Here is a 15,163-nt window from a genome sequence, read left to right on the forward strand (position 1 = left end):
TTTTTGTATGAAGAACTGTAGTTCTATCTTTTTTGGTTATTAATATGTCATTATTCTTGGCCTGTATAACAGCTATGGTGATAAAAGCATTTAATCAATACAAGAGTGATTTATTTTTAGAATAGGCTGGGGTAAATGACCGAGCATTTGGTCAGAGTTTGTAACCAAAGATGTTAGACTTTCTGATTCAAGACTCTGTTTTTGTTATCCCTTTTCTTGTATTTACCACCTGTCATTTAAAAAAAGTTCCTCTTACTTAGTTATTTCTTTGGATGCTCCCAAATACTGTTGAGTTTTAGTTTTAAATTTCTCCTGTCATATTTTCAATTTGCAGCACATGGCATATCTTGCTTTGCTTCCATGGAAAAACATCTCTTTTCCCTTCTAAGTTTAGAATTAAGTAGAAGATGGATGTAGGCATCAGTTGGAGAATATGAAAATATCATTTTTATTATTGATAAAAAACCTATTGCAGAACATGGATTTAGATCAGTTACCAAAAAGGGCCTGCCTGCTATTATTTTCCCCATGAATTCGGCTGGGTCATCCTCTAAATCACAGCTAGTATGGCACACCCCACTCCAGGACAGACCTCACTACAGGGCGAAAGTTACCCATGATGTGTGCTCTCTGCAAGCAGATGCACCTCAAAGAGGAAGAAAGGGCTGAGTCCAGTATGCCCAGTTTTCTCTTCTAGACTCAGCCATCAGACAGGTCCCTCCTTTCCCTCTGGAGGTGGGAAGAGGGGGGTAAGTGAAGGCACACAAGGAGATGAGGAGTGTCCTTCTCTTAGAGATTGCTCCAGATGGAAAGCTGAAATGGGTGAAAGGGTATCTCCCTCATTCAAATATGCTTCCTGGATTGTTTCGGGGGTCCCCAAATTGACTTCTCTAGCCACGTCTTTGCAAGTGATTGCAAGAACGTGTTGCTATAGGGAGAAGCCACTTACAGAAGACACTGTGGGAATCAGGGAGTGGAGGGTGACATGGAACCCCACAAGTTCTCCAGCAAGGAGGGAAAAATGGAGCAAAATGATCAAAAGCCTATCCGGAAACTTGGACTCACACCACCATTTCCTCTTTTAGAAGTTTTAACAATTTGACCCCCAAAATTAGTATTTATTTATTTAATATGCTTAAGTATATATTTAAATACGTACATTTTAAATCTATTTAAGTACAGAAGGAATTATCTGAATTGACCTCCACTTAAGCAGCTTTCAGGATTAGCTGATGCTCTCCTTTTCTCTATAAACTTTTTTGGCTGCTGGTGAAAGCTGGTAGCTAGTCTTGCTTTTCTGAGGTTTGCCAGCACACTTCTCACAAATCTGTTTATACCAGTTGTACTTATTATAAGTATGCAGTTTAATTAGTCATTATGTAAACTGATGAAACATGAGAAGAAGAGAAAGCTATTTTAGTGAACGCTATTTTAAACCTTCCAAAAGATTGTATAAAGGCGTGTTGCTAAAAATACATGCTGTTGAATTAGGCATGAATGAAAAAGCCATGACAGATTGGGGAGCATCCCACAAATCTAGAAGGACTCTGCGTTCTGACTGCTTGGCCAATGTTTTTAAGTGTTTGCTCCAGCTTAAACTGGGTGACAGTGTGCACTATGGGTTTTCTTTTCTGGAAGGAAAACAATACCTAGCCCACGAAGTTGGGAGTTAGGATTTCCTTTTGAGAGCTGGACTACATTTGTCCACATGTCCATTTCATTTGTCATGAAATGGCTGAGATCTAAAATAATTCCAGACTGTTTAGATCGGCCCAGTGCTGCTCCAGGTCACTCTTGCTCAGTTTAAGCAGGTACTGACATTTAAAGAAAGAATGTGCCCATTGGAGGGGGTTGATCTTGGTGGTGATGAGGAAAGAGAGGAGATGGGCCAGGGCTGTAAAAATAGAAAAGAAGTGACAGGCCAGTGTAGGGCACGGCCCATCTAGGGCTTGGGGAAGCATGTGCTCCGGCCTGAGGACACAGACTGTTCGGACCTGAGCCAGGTGTAGCTCTCCCATGGATGCTTCAGGTTATCAAGGCCTGATGCCTTTGGATGCCTGGACCCTTCAGCTGACCCTCCTCATCCTTCTTGCATCCTTACTAACATCCTGCTGTTTACAATTTGGCTCCTTAATTGGCACCTCCAGGTCTATATTGACACAAACATATTTGTGACTATTTTGGTCCTCATTGAAATTAATCTTCATTTCAGATTAGCTAAAAATATCTAAGTTAGGTTATTAGAATTCTTTTCCCCAAACAATGACTCTACACTTTATGTGCTAACAGAGTCCTGTTGGGGAGTGATCTAGAACTAGACTCTTGACTATGATCAGTTGATAGAAAAATGATGACTGCAGTTGGACAGTCAGCCAGAGCTTCCTGGAGCCTCTTGGGATCCACTTGTCCAGCCTTAGCCCAGGCTGTTTTGTGGGACACCTTGGCTCTTTTGTCTTCCCTGGTGGTGCTAGTGGTAAAGAACCTGCATGCCAATGAAGGAGACTAAGAGAAGTGGGTTCGATCCCTGGATTGGGAAGATCCCCTGAAGGAGGGCACAGCAACCCACTCCAGTATTCTTGCCTGGAGAATCCCCTGGACAGAGAAGCCTGGTGGGCTACAGTCCATGGGGGTCACAAAGAGTCAGGCTTGATTGAAGTGACATAGCTCACGCACATGCATAGGTTCTTATCATTTAAGGGACTAGAATCTAATGAGAGCAGAACAAACATTTAGGTCACAATGAGTAATGAGAAATTTCTTCAAAAACTTTGTTACTGATACATCTTGGAATTCGACTATTTATTCTAGATATATAACTATATTTCCAGGCACAAACAGCACTTACTCCCGCAGTTAGACATCTTAAGAAGTTTGGTATGGTTTTAAAAACTTGCTCTGCAGAGCTTTCAGCCTGTACTCTGAGCTGTTATGTCGTAAGAAATGTCAGAGTCATGACCAAACACTCTGAATTAACCTATGCAGTAAACGAAATGTCAGCAAGCGCCTGGCCCTTGGCGCAGGTTGCCAAGGCGGCTTTGGCACAGCCTGAAGTTTGTTCTGCATCATTCCTCACCCGTGCTTTTACAAAGAACAAACACACGGCACGGGGCCGGCGCGTGTGGTGATAATGCGGTTATGGCACCCAGGCCTCTCCTCTCCTCTGTCTGTGCAGAAAAGCACAGCGGGTGCTGTCATGGGGGTCAGGGGCCGTCGACAGTGATCCAAATAAGTGGATGAAGGCCAGGTCTCTCTTCCCTTTCATCCCTTGTAGTTGTTACGTGACAGGGAACAGTATTCTGCAGCTGCTTAAAGCCTCTCGGCTCTGACAGTGTGGATGTGAACCGAGAGCGTGTGGGAAGGGACCTGGAATCTTGGTAACTATTTCCTCTATGTGTTGAGACAGCTTTAAAAAAAGTGTTCTCAAACATCAGAAAGCCTGTCCCACCTGCTGCATCCTCTGATTTGCCAAATGAAAACCCTTCGAGTTGTTTTCTGAGGAAAATGTATTTGCTATGCTGTGCTAAAGTTTCTTCAGTCGTGGCCGACTCTTTGCCACCCCATGGACTGTAGCCCACCAGGCTCCGTTGTCCATGGGATTCTCAGGCAAGAATATTGGAGTGGATTGCCATACCCTCCTCCAGGGGATCTTCCAGACCCAGGGATCGAACCTGCGTCTCTCTTATGCCTCCTGCATTGGCAGGCAGGTTCTTTACCACTAGCACCACTATGCTGCTGCTTCTGCTGCTGCTAAGTTGCTTCAGTCGTGTCCGACTCTGTGCGACCCCATAGACGGAAGCCCACCAGGCTCCCCCTTCCCTGGGATTCTCCAGGCAAGAACACTGAGTGGGTTGCCATTTCCTTCTCCAATGCATGAAAGTGAAAAGTGAAAGTGAAGTCGCTCAGTCGTGTCCGACTAGTAGTGACCCCATGGACTGCAGCCCACCAGGCTCCTCCTCCATGGGATTTTCCAGGCAAGAGTACTGGAGTGGGTTGCCATTGCCTTCTCCGCTCCACTATGCTAGTAAGGTATAAAAAGCAGTTGACATGTCTCACTATCTTATATTGGGCCAATCTGGGAATTTACTTGAAGTATTTTAAAAAGATTTATTTTGAAATAATCTTGTGTTTTTGGAAAGGATGTAGGAAAGTATAAAGCACCTCTGGCTTGCCTTCACCCAGATTTTCACTAGTGGTAAATGTTCTGCCACTATGCTTTGTCATTCCAAATCTCTCCCTTCCCTCCCCTACCCCTTCCAAATATATACTCACATATGTATATATGCACAAATATTGCTATCTTTTTATGAACTATTTGAGGGTAAGTACAGTCATCATGCTTTTGTACCCCTAAAAATTGAAGTGTGCACTTCCCAAGAAGAAGAACATTCACTCATAGAACCACAGTAGAATTATGAAAAGCAAGAACATTAACACAAACATAATACTATTATCCAATTTATAGACTTATTCAAATTTCTCCAGTTGTCTCAACAAAGTTATAGAAAAACTTTTATTATTATTATTTTTGAGGCCCAGGATCCAATCCAGGATCACACAGTGCATTCAGCTTTCTGTTTCCCTGAGTCTCTGCTAGTCTAGAACGTCTCAGGCCGTTTTTGTTTTTCATGAAAGTGACCATTTTAAAGGGTGTAGGTTCACTGTTTTAGTCACTGTCTCCCAAACTGGGTTTGCAGCTGCTTCCCTCTGATTAGATTGAGGTGGCCAGTTTTGAGGTTTGGGGCTCCTGATGTGTTACAGCAGGGGGCTCATGAGTCTGCTCACATGGTGGGTACCGTTGGCATCCATCACTTGGTTGTGGTGGTGACAGATAGCTTTCTCCACTGCCAAGTTACTCTTCTGCCCTTTGTAACTCATGAGTAATTTGTGAGGATTCTGTAGGACCTTAGCAGAGCCCTGGTCCACATCAGATGCTGTCCTCTGTGCAGGGCCATTTCACGCATCCGTTTTTTCCTCCCCACAGTGGTGATCATGTGTGCGAGTAGCGACACCATCCGGGGGATCATGCTGGCGGCGCACAGGCACGGAATGACCAGCGGGGACTACGCCTTCTTCAACATCGAGCTCTTCAACAGCTCCTTCTATGGTAACTCTGCCTCCGGTTTCCCCTCCTGCTGCTGCTAGGCTGTCAAAAAGGGGTTGTGAGACAGGGCCAATAACTCGTTTCAGTCGATATGATTTCCATAGGTGGTGGTGTTCAGTTGCTCAGTTGTGTCTGACTCTGCGACCCCATGGACTGCAGCACACCAGGCTTCCCTGTCCTTCAGTATCTCCTGGAGTTTGCTCAAACTCATGTCCTTTGAGTCCGTGAAGCCATCCAGCCATCTCATCCTCTGTTGCCTCCTTCTTCTCCTGCCTTCAATCTCTTCCAGCATCAGGGTCTTTTCTGATGAGTTGGGTCTTTGCATCAGGTGGCCAAATTACTGGAGCTTCAGCTTCAGCATCAGTCCTTCCAATGAGTATTCATGGTTGATTTCCTTTCCATAGATAGGATTTTGGAAATTTGTGATTCTGAATACTCCCACTTCTCCTAAATTCTCAAGCTTTTCTCCCCTGAGAATTCAGAGCAGAAAAATAGCACCACCTATGAGTCTATGGGACTAAATGATCATAAATCCAGGCCCTGAAGACTCCTCCCAGTGCATTTTCAACTTTGGGTTGCTACCATGGTGGACTGCTGGAATATTTTTATCGAGATTTGGATGGAAATTTTAGAAGCATGGAATAGACTAACACATCAACATAACAGAACATGTCAAAGCGTGTCACACATAGCATACATATGGTTTCACAAAACTTTTAAGTAATGTGATTGCATGTTTCTGCAGATATATTTATACATGTCACACATATATTTGTAATGAACCATAATGTGAAACGAGAAATAAATAACCATTTCTGTAAACTGAGGTAAAATATTTTGGAAGTTGCTGCTACTAACCCCTCCTCCTTCCAGATCGTTGTTGTTGTTCATTCACTAAGTCTTGTCTGGCTCTTTGCCCCCATGGACTACAGCACGCCAGCTTCCCTTCCAGATTACTCCCTCTTAAATTTCTCTTATAAAATGTTCAGGGGCCACTAACAGATATGATCCAAAGCATTTAATTCCTTAAAATGGGTCTGGAGAAGTTCCCAAGGTACCTGCGATGGAGGCTGTCTAAGTCTTCAAGATCACAGGTCACAGCATTTCCTCCCAAGTGTGATTAGGATTCTCTCTGAAGTCAATAGTGTAAGGCCATGGAGCATTTTCTCAGGTACCACACACTGGCAGTTACAGGGAAACTGTAAGTGTGTATATCACAAATGGCATGTTTGCATGGAGCTCCACTTCCCTGCTATTGCAGTTGAGGTGTAGTCAGATGGGATCTAAACCTTAGAGCATGTGCCTCAGTTTCCTGCTTTGGTATACTGGCTTACTTAAGCTATCAGGCCAGTTCAGTCACTCAGTCGTGTCTGACTCTTTGTGACCCCGTGGACTGCAGCACGCCAGGCCTCCTGGTCCATCACCAACTTCTGGAGTTTACCCAAACCCATGTCCATTGAGTCGGTGATGCCATCCAACCATCTCATCCTCTGTTGTCCCCTTCTCCTTCTGCATTCAATCTTTCCCAGCAACAGGGTCTTTTCAAATGAGTCAGTTCTTCGCATCAGGTGGCCAAAGTATTAGAGTTTCAGCTTCATCAGCATCAGTCCTTCCAATGAATATTCAGGACTGATTTCCTTTAGGATGGACTGGTTTGATCTCCTTGCAGTCCAGGGTACTCTCAAGAGTCTTTTCCAGCACCACAGCTCAAAAGCATCAATTCTTTGGCACTCAGCTTTCTTTATAGTCCAACTCTCACATTCATACATTACTGTTGGAAAAACCATACCTTTGACTAGATGGACCTTTGTTGGCAAAGTAATGTTTCTGCTTTTTAATATGCTGTCTAGATTGGTCATAACTTTTCTTCCAAGGAGTAAGCGTCTTTTAATTTCAGGGCTGCAGTCACCATCTGCAGTGATTTTGGAGCCCCAAAAATGTAAAGTCTGACACTATTTCCACTGTTTCCCCATCTATTTGCTATGAAGTGATGGGACCAGATGCCATAATCATAGTTTTCTGAATGTTGAGTTTTAAGCCAGATTTTTCACTCTCCTCTTTCACTTTCATCAAGAGGCTCTTTAGTTCTTCTTCTCTTTCTGCCATAAGGGTGGTGTCATCTGCATATCTGAGGTTATTGATATTTCTCCCAGAAATCTTGATTCTGGCTTGTTCTTCCTCCAGCCCAGCATTTCTCATGATGTACTCTGCATGTAAGTTAAATAAACAGGGTGACAATATACAGCCTTGACACACTCCTTTCCCAATTTGGAACCAGTCTGTTGTTCCATCTCCAGTTCTAGCTGTTGCTTCTTGACTTAAGTACAGATTTCTCAGAATGCAGGTCAGGTGGTCTGGTATTCCTATCTCTTGAAGAATTTTCCACAGTTTGTGGTGATCCACACACTCAAAGGCTTTGGCATAGTCAATAAAGCAGAGGTAGATGTTTTTCTGAAACTCTTTTGCTTTTCCTATGATCCAGTGGATGTTGGCAATTTGATCTCTGATTCCTCTGCCATTTCTAAATCCAACTTGAACATCTGGAAGTTCACGGTTCACGTACTGTTGAAGCCTGGCTTGGAGAATTTTGAGCATTACTTTGCTAGCATGTGAGATGAGTGCAATTGTGCGGTAGTTTGAGCATTCTTTGGCATTGCCTTTCTTTGGGATTGGAATGAAAACTGACCTTTTCCAGTCCTGTGGCCACTGCTGAGTTTTCCAAATTTGCTGGCATATTGAGTGTAGCACTTTCACAGCATCATCTTTTAGGATTTAAAAGAGCTCAACTGGAATTCCATCAGCTCCACTAGCCTTGTTTGTAGCGATGCTTCCTAAGGCCCACTTGACTTCGAATTTCAGGATGTCTGGCTCTAGGTGAGTGATCACACCATCATGATTATCTGGGTCGTGAAGATCTTTTTTGTACAGTTCTTCTGTGTATTCTTGCCACCTTTTCTTAATATCTTTTGCTTCTGTTAGGTCTCTACCATTTCTGTCCTTTATTGTTCCTATCTTTGCATGAAATGTTTCCTTGGTATCTCTAATTTTCTTGAAGAGATCTGTAGTCTTTCCCATTCTGTTATTTTCCTCTATTTCTTTGCATTGATCACTGAGGAAGGCTTTCTTATGTCTCCTTGCTATTCTTTGAAACTCTGCATTTAAATTACTTAAGCAATAGATCAAAACTGGGTGTTTATCCTGCAAGCCTCAAGTCTTCAGTTTTATCCATTACAGGGGAAAAAATTACTTTTGCTTCAATAACTTTTCTTTATCCCCATGAGAAGTGTGATTTATTACGTTCATTCACAATGATCTATTGCTTCAGATCAGATCAGTCGCTCAGTCGTGTCCGACTCTTTGCGGACACGACTGAGCGACTGATCTGATCTGATCTGTGGACACGACTGAGCGACTGATCTGATCTGATCTGATCTGATCTGCGCACACGACTGAGCGACTGATCTGAACTGATCTGATCTGATCTGATCTGAAGCAATAGATCATTGTGAATGAACGTAATAAATCACACTTCTCATGGGGATAAAGAAAAGTTGTTGAAGCAAAAGTAATTTTTTCCCCTGTAATGGATAAAACTGAAGACTTGCGGCTTGCAGGATAAACACCCAGTTTTTCTCTCCTTGCTCTCATCATTGTCCTTTCCCGTCTCTTTACATAAGCAGAGTGGCAGTTTTGCTTCTTGGCCCAAGATCAGAATGTAACTACACTATTGAATACAATTTTGAATTCATTGAGATACTGGTAGAGATTTGTGAAAAAAGAAAACAGTTTATTGAGTTTAGCAAGTTGGCTACTGCAAACATAGAATTTGGAGACAGTGCATGAGAATGCAAGTACACAAAAAATTAGGTACTGGAATTTCTTTCATCTCTGGATAAAGCTTGCATTACTTTTTCCTGCTCATTACAATACATGAGTATTACAGAAATTTTGAGAAATGTAGAAAAGCACAGGGAAGAAAATAAGTTGCTGCAACTCTACTATCCAGATAAAAGTACACTGATAATATTTAGGTGTACAGCTTGTCTATTTCATTAAAAATATGAATTTATGGAAAATATTTTTCAATAAAATGATCACATTATCTAAGTATAGTTACATAGTATTTTATAATGCTAATATGTCATCTTAATCAGTCTTTTAGTTTTTGGTGTTTTTGTTGTTTCCAGATTTTTATTATAAGAGCAATGTTATATTGAGTTGCCTCGCTGTGGGGATGCATTTGTGCGTACACATGTGCTGTGCTGTGCTTAGTCGCTCAGTCATGTTCAACTCTTTGCAAGCCCATGGACTATAGCTCGCCAGGCTTCTCTGTCCATGGGAATTCTCCAGGCGAGAGAACTGGAGTGGTTTGCCATGCCCTCCTCCAGGGGATCTTCCGAACCAAGAGATCGAACCCAGGTCTCCTGCATCGCAAGCAGATTCTTTACTGTCTGAGTCACCAGGGAAGCCCAAGAATACTGGAGTGGGTAGTCTATCCCTTTTCCAGTGGATCTTCCTGACCCAGGAATTGAACTGGGGTCTCCTGCATTGCATGTGGATTCTTTACCAGCTGAGCTACCAGGGAAGCCCATACACATACAGACATTCATATATATATGTGTGTGCAATCTGTAAGACGTGCTTCTAGAAGCAGAATTTCTGGGTCAAATGTTATATGCATTTACCTTTTGATGGATATTGCCAACTTGTCCCTTTAAAAGGTTTGCCAATTTACACTTCTGCAACAACATATGAAAATGTCTGTTTTCCTGCATCTCTGTCAATTCTGCATCATCTAACTTTTAAATTATTTTATTTATTAAAATTTCTTTTTATGTATATAGCAAAGTTTTGCAGTTTTCTTTATTTGAATTTCGCATCATTCTTGCTGAGTTCATTCTTAGATATTTTATGTTTTCTGATTGTTGTTATGATCCTGACCTCTTCCTATTACATTTTGTAGTTGTTACATAGAAACAGGAATTCTACATATTAAACTTTCTATTCTAATAGTTTTTAAAATCATTTTCAAATAATAGCAATAGCTAGCTGTCCATTTTGGTAGTTGAATATTATTTTTCATTTTTTACTCCATTGACAATAGCCTCCAGAATAATTTTGTTTAACAATGGTGGTACTTAATTTTTAGTATCTTGTTAGAAGTAGATGTTAAAATACTCCTTGGTTTATTAAGTGTGGTTTAAAAAAATTGAAAGTGAGTGATGAATGTTATCAAATACATTTTACCTATACTTTTAAATAAATTTACTAGTATTGAGCCATTATAATATTCTTGAAATTAAACATAGTCTGCATGATTTTTTTTAGATGTATTGCCGATATAAGTTTTTAGTATTTTATTTAGGATTTTTGAATCTATATTCACGAGTGAGATTAGACAGTTTTCTTGCCCTTAGCTCAGTTCAGTTCAGTTCAGTTGCTCAGTTGTGTCTGACTCTTTGCGACCCCATGAACTGCAGCACACAAGGCCTTCCTATCCATCACCATCTGCCGGAGTCCACCCAAACCCATGTCCATTGAGTCAGTGGTACCATCCAACCATCTCATCCTCTGTTGCCCCCTTCTCTTCCTACCTTCAATCTTTCCCAGCATGAGGGTCTTTTCCAATGAGTCAGCTTTTTGCTTCAGGTGGCCAAAGTATTGGAGTTTCAGCTTCAACATCAGTCCTTCCAATGAACACCCAGGACTGATCTCCTTTAGGATGGACTGGTTGGATCTCCTTGCAGTCCAAGGGACTCTCAAGAGTCTTCTTCAACACCACAGTTCAAAAGCATCAATTCTTCAGCACTCAGCATTCTTTATAGTCCAACTCTCATGTGCATACATGACCACTGGAAACTTAGGTGGTACTCCCCTATTTTAATAGGGCGATATTGCAGGCGGAAGATCCAGGGGATCTTCCCAACCCAGGGATTGAACCCAGATTTCCCTCATTGCAGGCAGATTCTTTACTAGCTGAGCCACAAGGGAAGCCCAAAAATACTGGAGTGGGTAGCCTATCCCTTCTCCAACGGATCTTCCCAACCCAAGAATCGAACCGGTGTTTCCTGCATTGCAGGTGGATTCTTTACAAACTGAGCTATCAAGGAAGCCCTATTTTAATATCAAGTTAATATTAGCTTTATAAAATCAATTGGGACACTTTCCATTGTTTTTCTGCTCTAGAACAGTTTGTGTACCATTAAGACTATTCCTTGAAAGATGGAAACAATTCAACTTTGTCTCTGGACCTAACATCTTTTTACAGGTAATTTTTTGAAAATTAAAAAAACTTTTGAAATAATTTCAGGTGTACAGAGAACTTGCAAAAATAACACAGAGTTCATGTATACCTTTTACTCAGATTTTTCTAGTTTAAACAATTTATATAACTATAGTGCACTTATCAAAATAAAACTAACATTGGTACAATACTAAGAACTAAACTACAGGCTTTATTTGAAATTTACCACTTTTTCTCCTAATGTTCCTTTTCTGTTCCAGGATTCAGTCCACTGAGTTGTGTCTTCTTAATCTTCTCTAATCTGTGATAGTTCTTCAATCTTTCTTTGTTGTTTATGACCTAACACTTTGAATAAGTCTGTTATTTTGTAGACTGTCTCACATGATAAGTTGAGTTTATACATCTTTGGCCAGAATACTACAAAAGTAGTGTTTGTCCTTCTCATTGCGTAATATCAGTGAATGAGAAGATATATATATATATAACTTACTGTTGGTGATTTTGGGACAACTTTTTTTAACTTTTAAAAGCTTTTTTAATATGGAAAATTTTAAATGTACACAAAAATGGAAGGAGCAGTGTAATAAATCCCCATGAATCCATCAATTAGCTTCAGGTATTGATACATGGCCCATCTCATCTCGTCTATATCATTTTCTTTGGGAAAACTTTTTAAAAATTTAAATTTATTTTTAATTGGAGAATAATTGCTTTACAATATTGTATCAGTTTCTGCCATATATCAACATGAGGGACAACTTTTTAAAGCTTATTTTTTCACTAGTTCAGTTTTTCTTCTTGAAAATTTAACTGCATGGAGTTATACAGTGTGCTCTGATACAGTCTACAAAGTATCCTTGGTGTTTCTTTTTTAAAAAATAGTCTTTATTATTGTTATTTTTTATTAAAAAAAATTGGCTATGCTGAGTCCTTGTTGCAGTGCTCAGGCATTCTCTATATATTAAGGCACGTGGAAGCTTCTCTATAGTTGTTAAGTCACCTATCGAGGGCTTAGTTGCTCTGTGGCATGTGGGATTTTAGTTCACCAAACAGGGTTCGAACCTGTGTCCCCAGCATTCAAAGGCTATCCTTGGTGTTTTTGCTTATATCCCTTTCTTTTGCCTTTTAAAGCCTGGTTGCTTAGGCTTTGAGCTCAGCTGTCAATGTGCCTGAGAGGCTGTGCCACAAACCAGCTCTTGGCAAATTGATATCACCCTGCCCTCATCCTCAAGCTTTAGTTTCTTCTAATAATAATAATAGTGCTTATCTCATGGCATCAGGCAGAGTAGTAAATGGTGTGGTATGTGTGAAATGCATAGAAAACTTCTTGGAACATGATGAGTGTTTAGTAAATGTTAGTTATATTTACTATTAATTTCAATTTACATCAACAGTTACATATAGTACTTTAAAAATGATAATTTTGAAAAAAATATGTCTGTACATTTTCCTGTAGTGTAGTTTTATAGCTTGATTTAGGCCATACATTGTTCTTTTAGCAAATTAATCAGCTTTTGTCTAATACCTCATAAGGACCTGGGTGCATTAGGAAGTATATCTGTATGCAAATAACCAAGACTCCTAATTATAGTAATTTAAACAAATGTAGAGATTTATGCTCTCACTTGTAAGAAGTCCAGAGATGGGCAAACCAGGGCAGAATGATGGTTCCATAAAGTCATCAGGGATCTAAGCCTTTTCGCGTTTTTGGCTACCTCAGTCCTAGTGAATGGCATCCATCCTCAAGATGATGAATTCGTGGCTAGAATTCCAGGGATTAGATCTTAATTCTAGGGAAGGCAGAAGGGGAACATGAGAGGCAAAAGAGATCCTTTCAGTTGACTCAATTCTGTTTGAAGGGTTCTCTGGAGGCCCCACTCATTATTTTTTGGTTACATATCATTTGCTACCCCTCGTTGAAAGGGGGAGGCAGGAAATGTGTGCTTTTAGCTGGTCTCATTGGTACCCCAGATCAATCCAGGAATCTATTACTGAGGGACATGGGAGAATAGATGCAGGGAGGCAACTGTCCGTGTTTCTCACAGTCCCTGAAGCGCCTTCCCTCCTCAGAGCAGAAGCAGCAAACAGGATCTTACAGAAGGCACAGTGACCTACCCAAGGCTCTGGAGTCTGCTGCTCACAAAGGGCCTTCTCTGAGATTTTACATCCTAAGAATCAGCGTTTCCCACGTGGCACAATGGTAAATAATCTGCCTGCCAATCAGGGGACACAGGTTTGATCCCTGGGTCGGGAAGATCCCCTGCAGAAGGAAATGGCAACCCACTCCAGTATTCTTGCCTGGAGAATCCCAGGGACGGAAGAGCCTGGTGGGCTACAGTCCATAGGGTTGCGAAGAGTGGGACACGACTAAGCGACTAAACTACCACCAACACACATGTTCACGAAAAGTTATCCAACACCCTCCTCTCCCTGTGCGTCTTCACGTGAAACTCTACACCACTGTTAGAAAAAGGCTCTATTTTAAATAATCTTTGAGATTTTTTTTTTAAGAAACATATTGATAGTGTGCCCATATTTACTGATTATCTGATTGTCTTGGTGGGCACTCAAAAAATTTCTCAGGTCTGCCCCCAATTATATTGTTACAGGAGTTCTGAATTTATTATAAGGAATTCAAATGATGGAGAATAGATTGAAAGCATAGATTTAAAAAAAATCTAGAGTGAAATTGATATATATTGTTCTGTAGAGTTTTGGATGGCACTTGTTGGCATTTCCATTCCCTGGCATTATCTTGTCTGGATGTAAGTTTAGATGGAAAGTCATTTGGGTGATCCTGTCTGGGGCTCTGTTGTATTGTAGCACTTCTCCTGACTTCCTGAGAACTCAGAGTGCACTAGTTAAGGTGAGGATGGAAGTATCCCAGGGCTGGTAATGCACTTAAATTACTTGACTCACTAACAGTAGGATAATGACAGGGAAACTGGGGAGGAATTGGATTTATATTTTGTTGTTAAAGTGATATGTTCCCAGGTGGCGCAGCGGTAAAGAATCCACCTGCCAATGCAGGAGATGCAAGAGATGTGGGTTCAATCTCTGGGTTGGGAAGATCCCCTGGAATAGGAAATGGCAACCCACTCCAGTATTCTTGCCTGGAAAATTCCATGGACAGAGGAGCCTGATGGGCTAGTCCATGGGATCACAAAGAGTCAGCCACGATGGAGCAACTGATTGTGAGTGCATGCATGGTATAGTCAGTTTGGAGTAATGAGAAAAGAGAATTCTCACACAGTCTTGTGGTCTGTGTGGTCTTGAGGGAGAGCTGAGTATTGGAACAGCGGGAAAAACTGACACCTTTTGTGGGTTATTAGCCAATTTTTGTAGCCTCAAGGCAAAGAAAATTCCTGTTGGAAGGGTGGCATTAGGTGATTGGTTAGGATGCTATAGGGTGGGTATGTTTACCTAGTATGGGGTCAGGGAGCTGGCTGGTTTCGATCAGGATTCTCAGGGCAACAGTTCCTATGGGGCTTGGTCTGTTTGGGAGATGACCTTGGTACAGGGCCTTGGCACAAGACTTTATGTCTGTGACCTTGGTACAGGGCTCCACGAATCTTTCAACTGTGACAGTTGTTAAACCGCGTTTAAACACTTCCTTTTCTAATCTTTCTTCCTCTGTTCTTTTTTTTTAAAGCACTTTTGCTCTCCCACTGAGTTTGCAGTTTTATTTATTTTTTAAAATAATTTAATTTATTTTTGGCTGTGCTGGTCTCATTGCTGTGTGGGCTTTTCTCTAATTGTGGCAAGCAGAGGCAAGTGCCGAGTTGCAGTGCTTGGGCTTCTCATTGCCGTGGTTTCTC

At 41.3% G+C, this 15,163-nt stretch overlaps 1 protein-coding gene across 4 annotated transcripts in view; it reads left to right on the forward strand.

Annotated features, from left to right (window-relative positions):
• Positions 1-15,163, forward strand: part of NPR3 (natriuretic peptide receptor 3) — an 80,913-nt gene that overhangs the window by 5,188 nt on the left and 60,562 nt on the right. For all 4 annotated transcript variants that reach the window (XM_086361317.1, XM_086361315.1, XM_086361316.1 and 1 more), the window contains exon 2: positions 4,982-5,104. In XM_086361317.1, coding sequence (XP_086217443.1) covers positions 4,990-5,104 — 115 coding nt within the window. In that variant the 5' untranslated portion in view covers positions 4,982-4,989. The remainder of the gene's footprint in view (positions 1-4,981; positions 5,105-15,163) is intronic.

Source organism: Bos grunniens, chromosome 20, assembly GCF_055505025.1.
Source record: "Bos grunniens cultivar Pamir isolate PY7600 chromosome 20, Bosgru_T2T1.0, whole genome shotgun sequence".
Classification (NCBI taxonomy): Eukaryota; Metazoa; Chordata; class Mammalia; order Artiodactyla; family Bovidae; genus Bos; species Bos grunniens.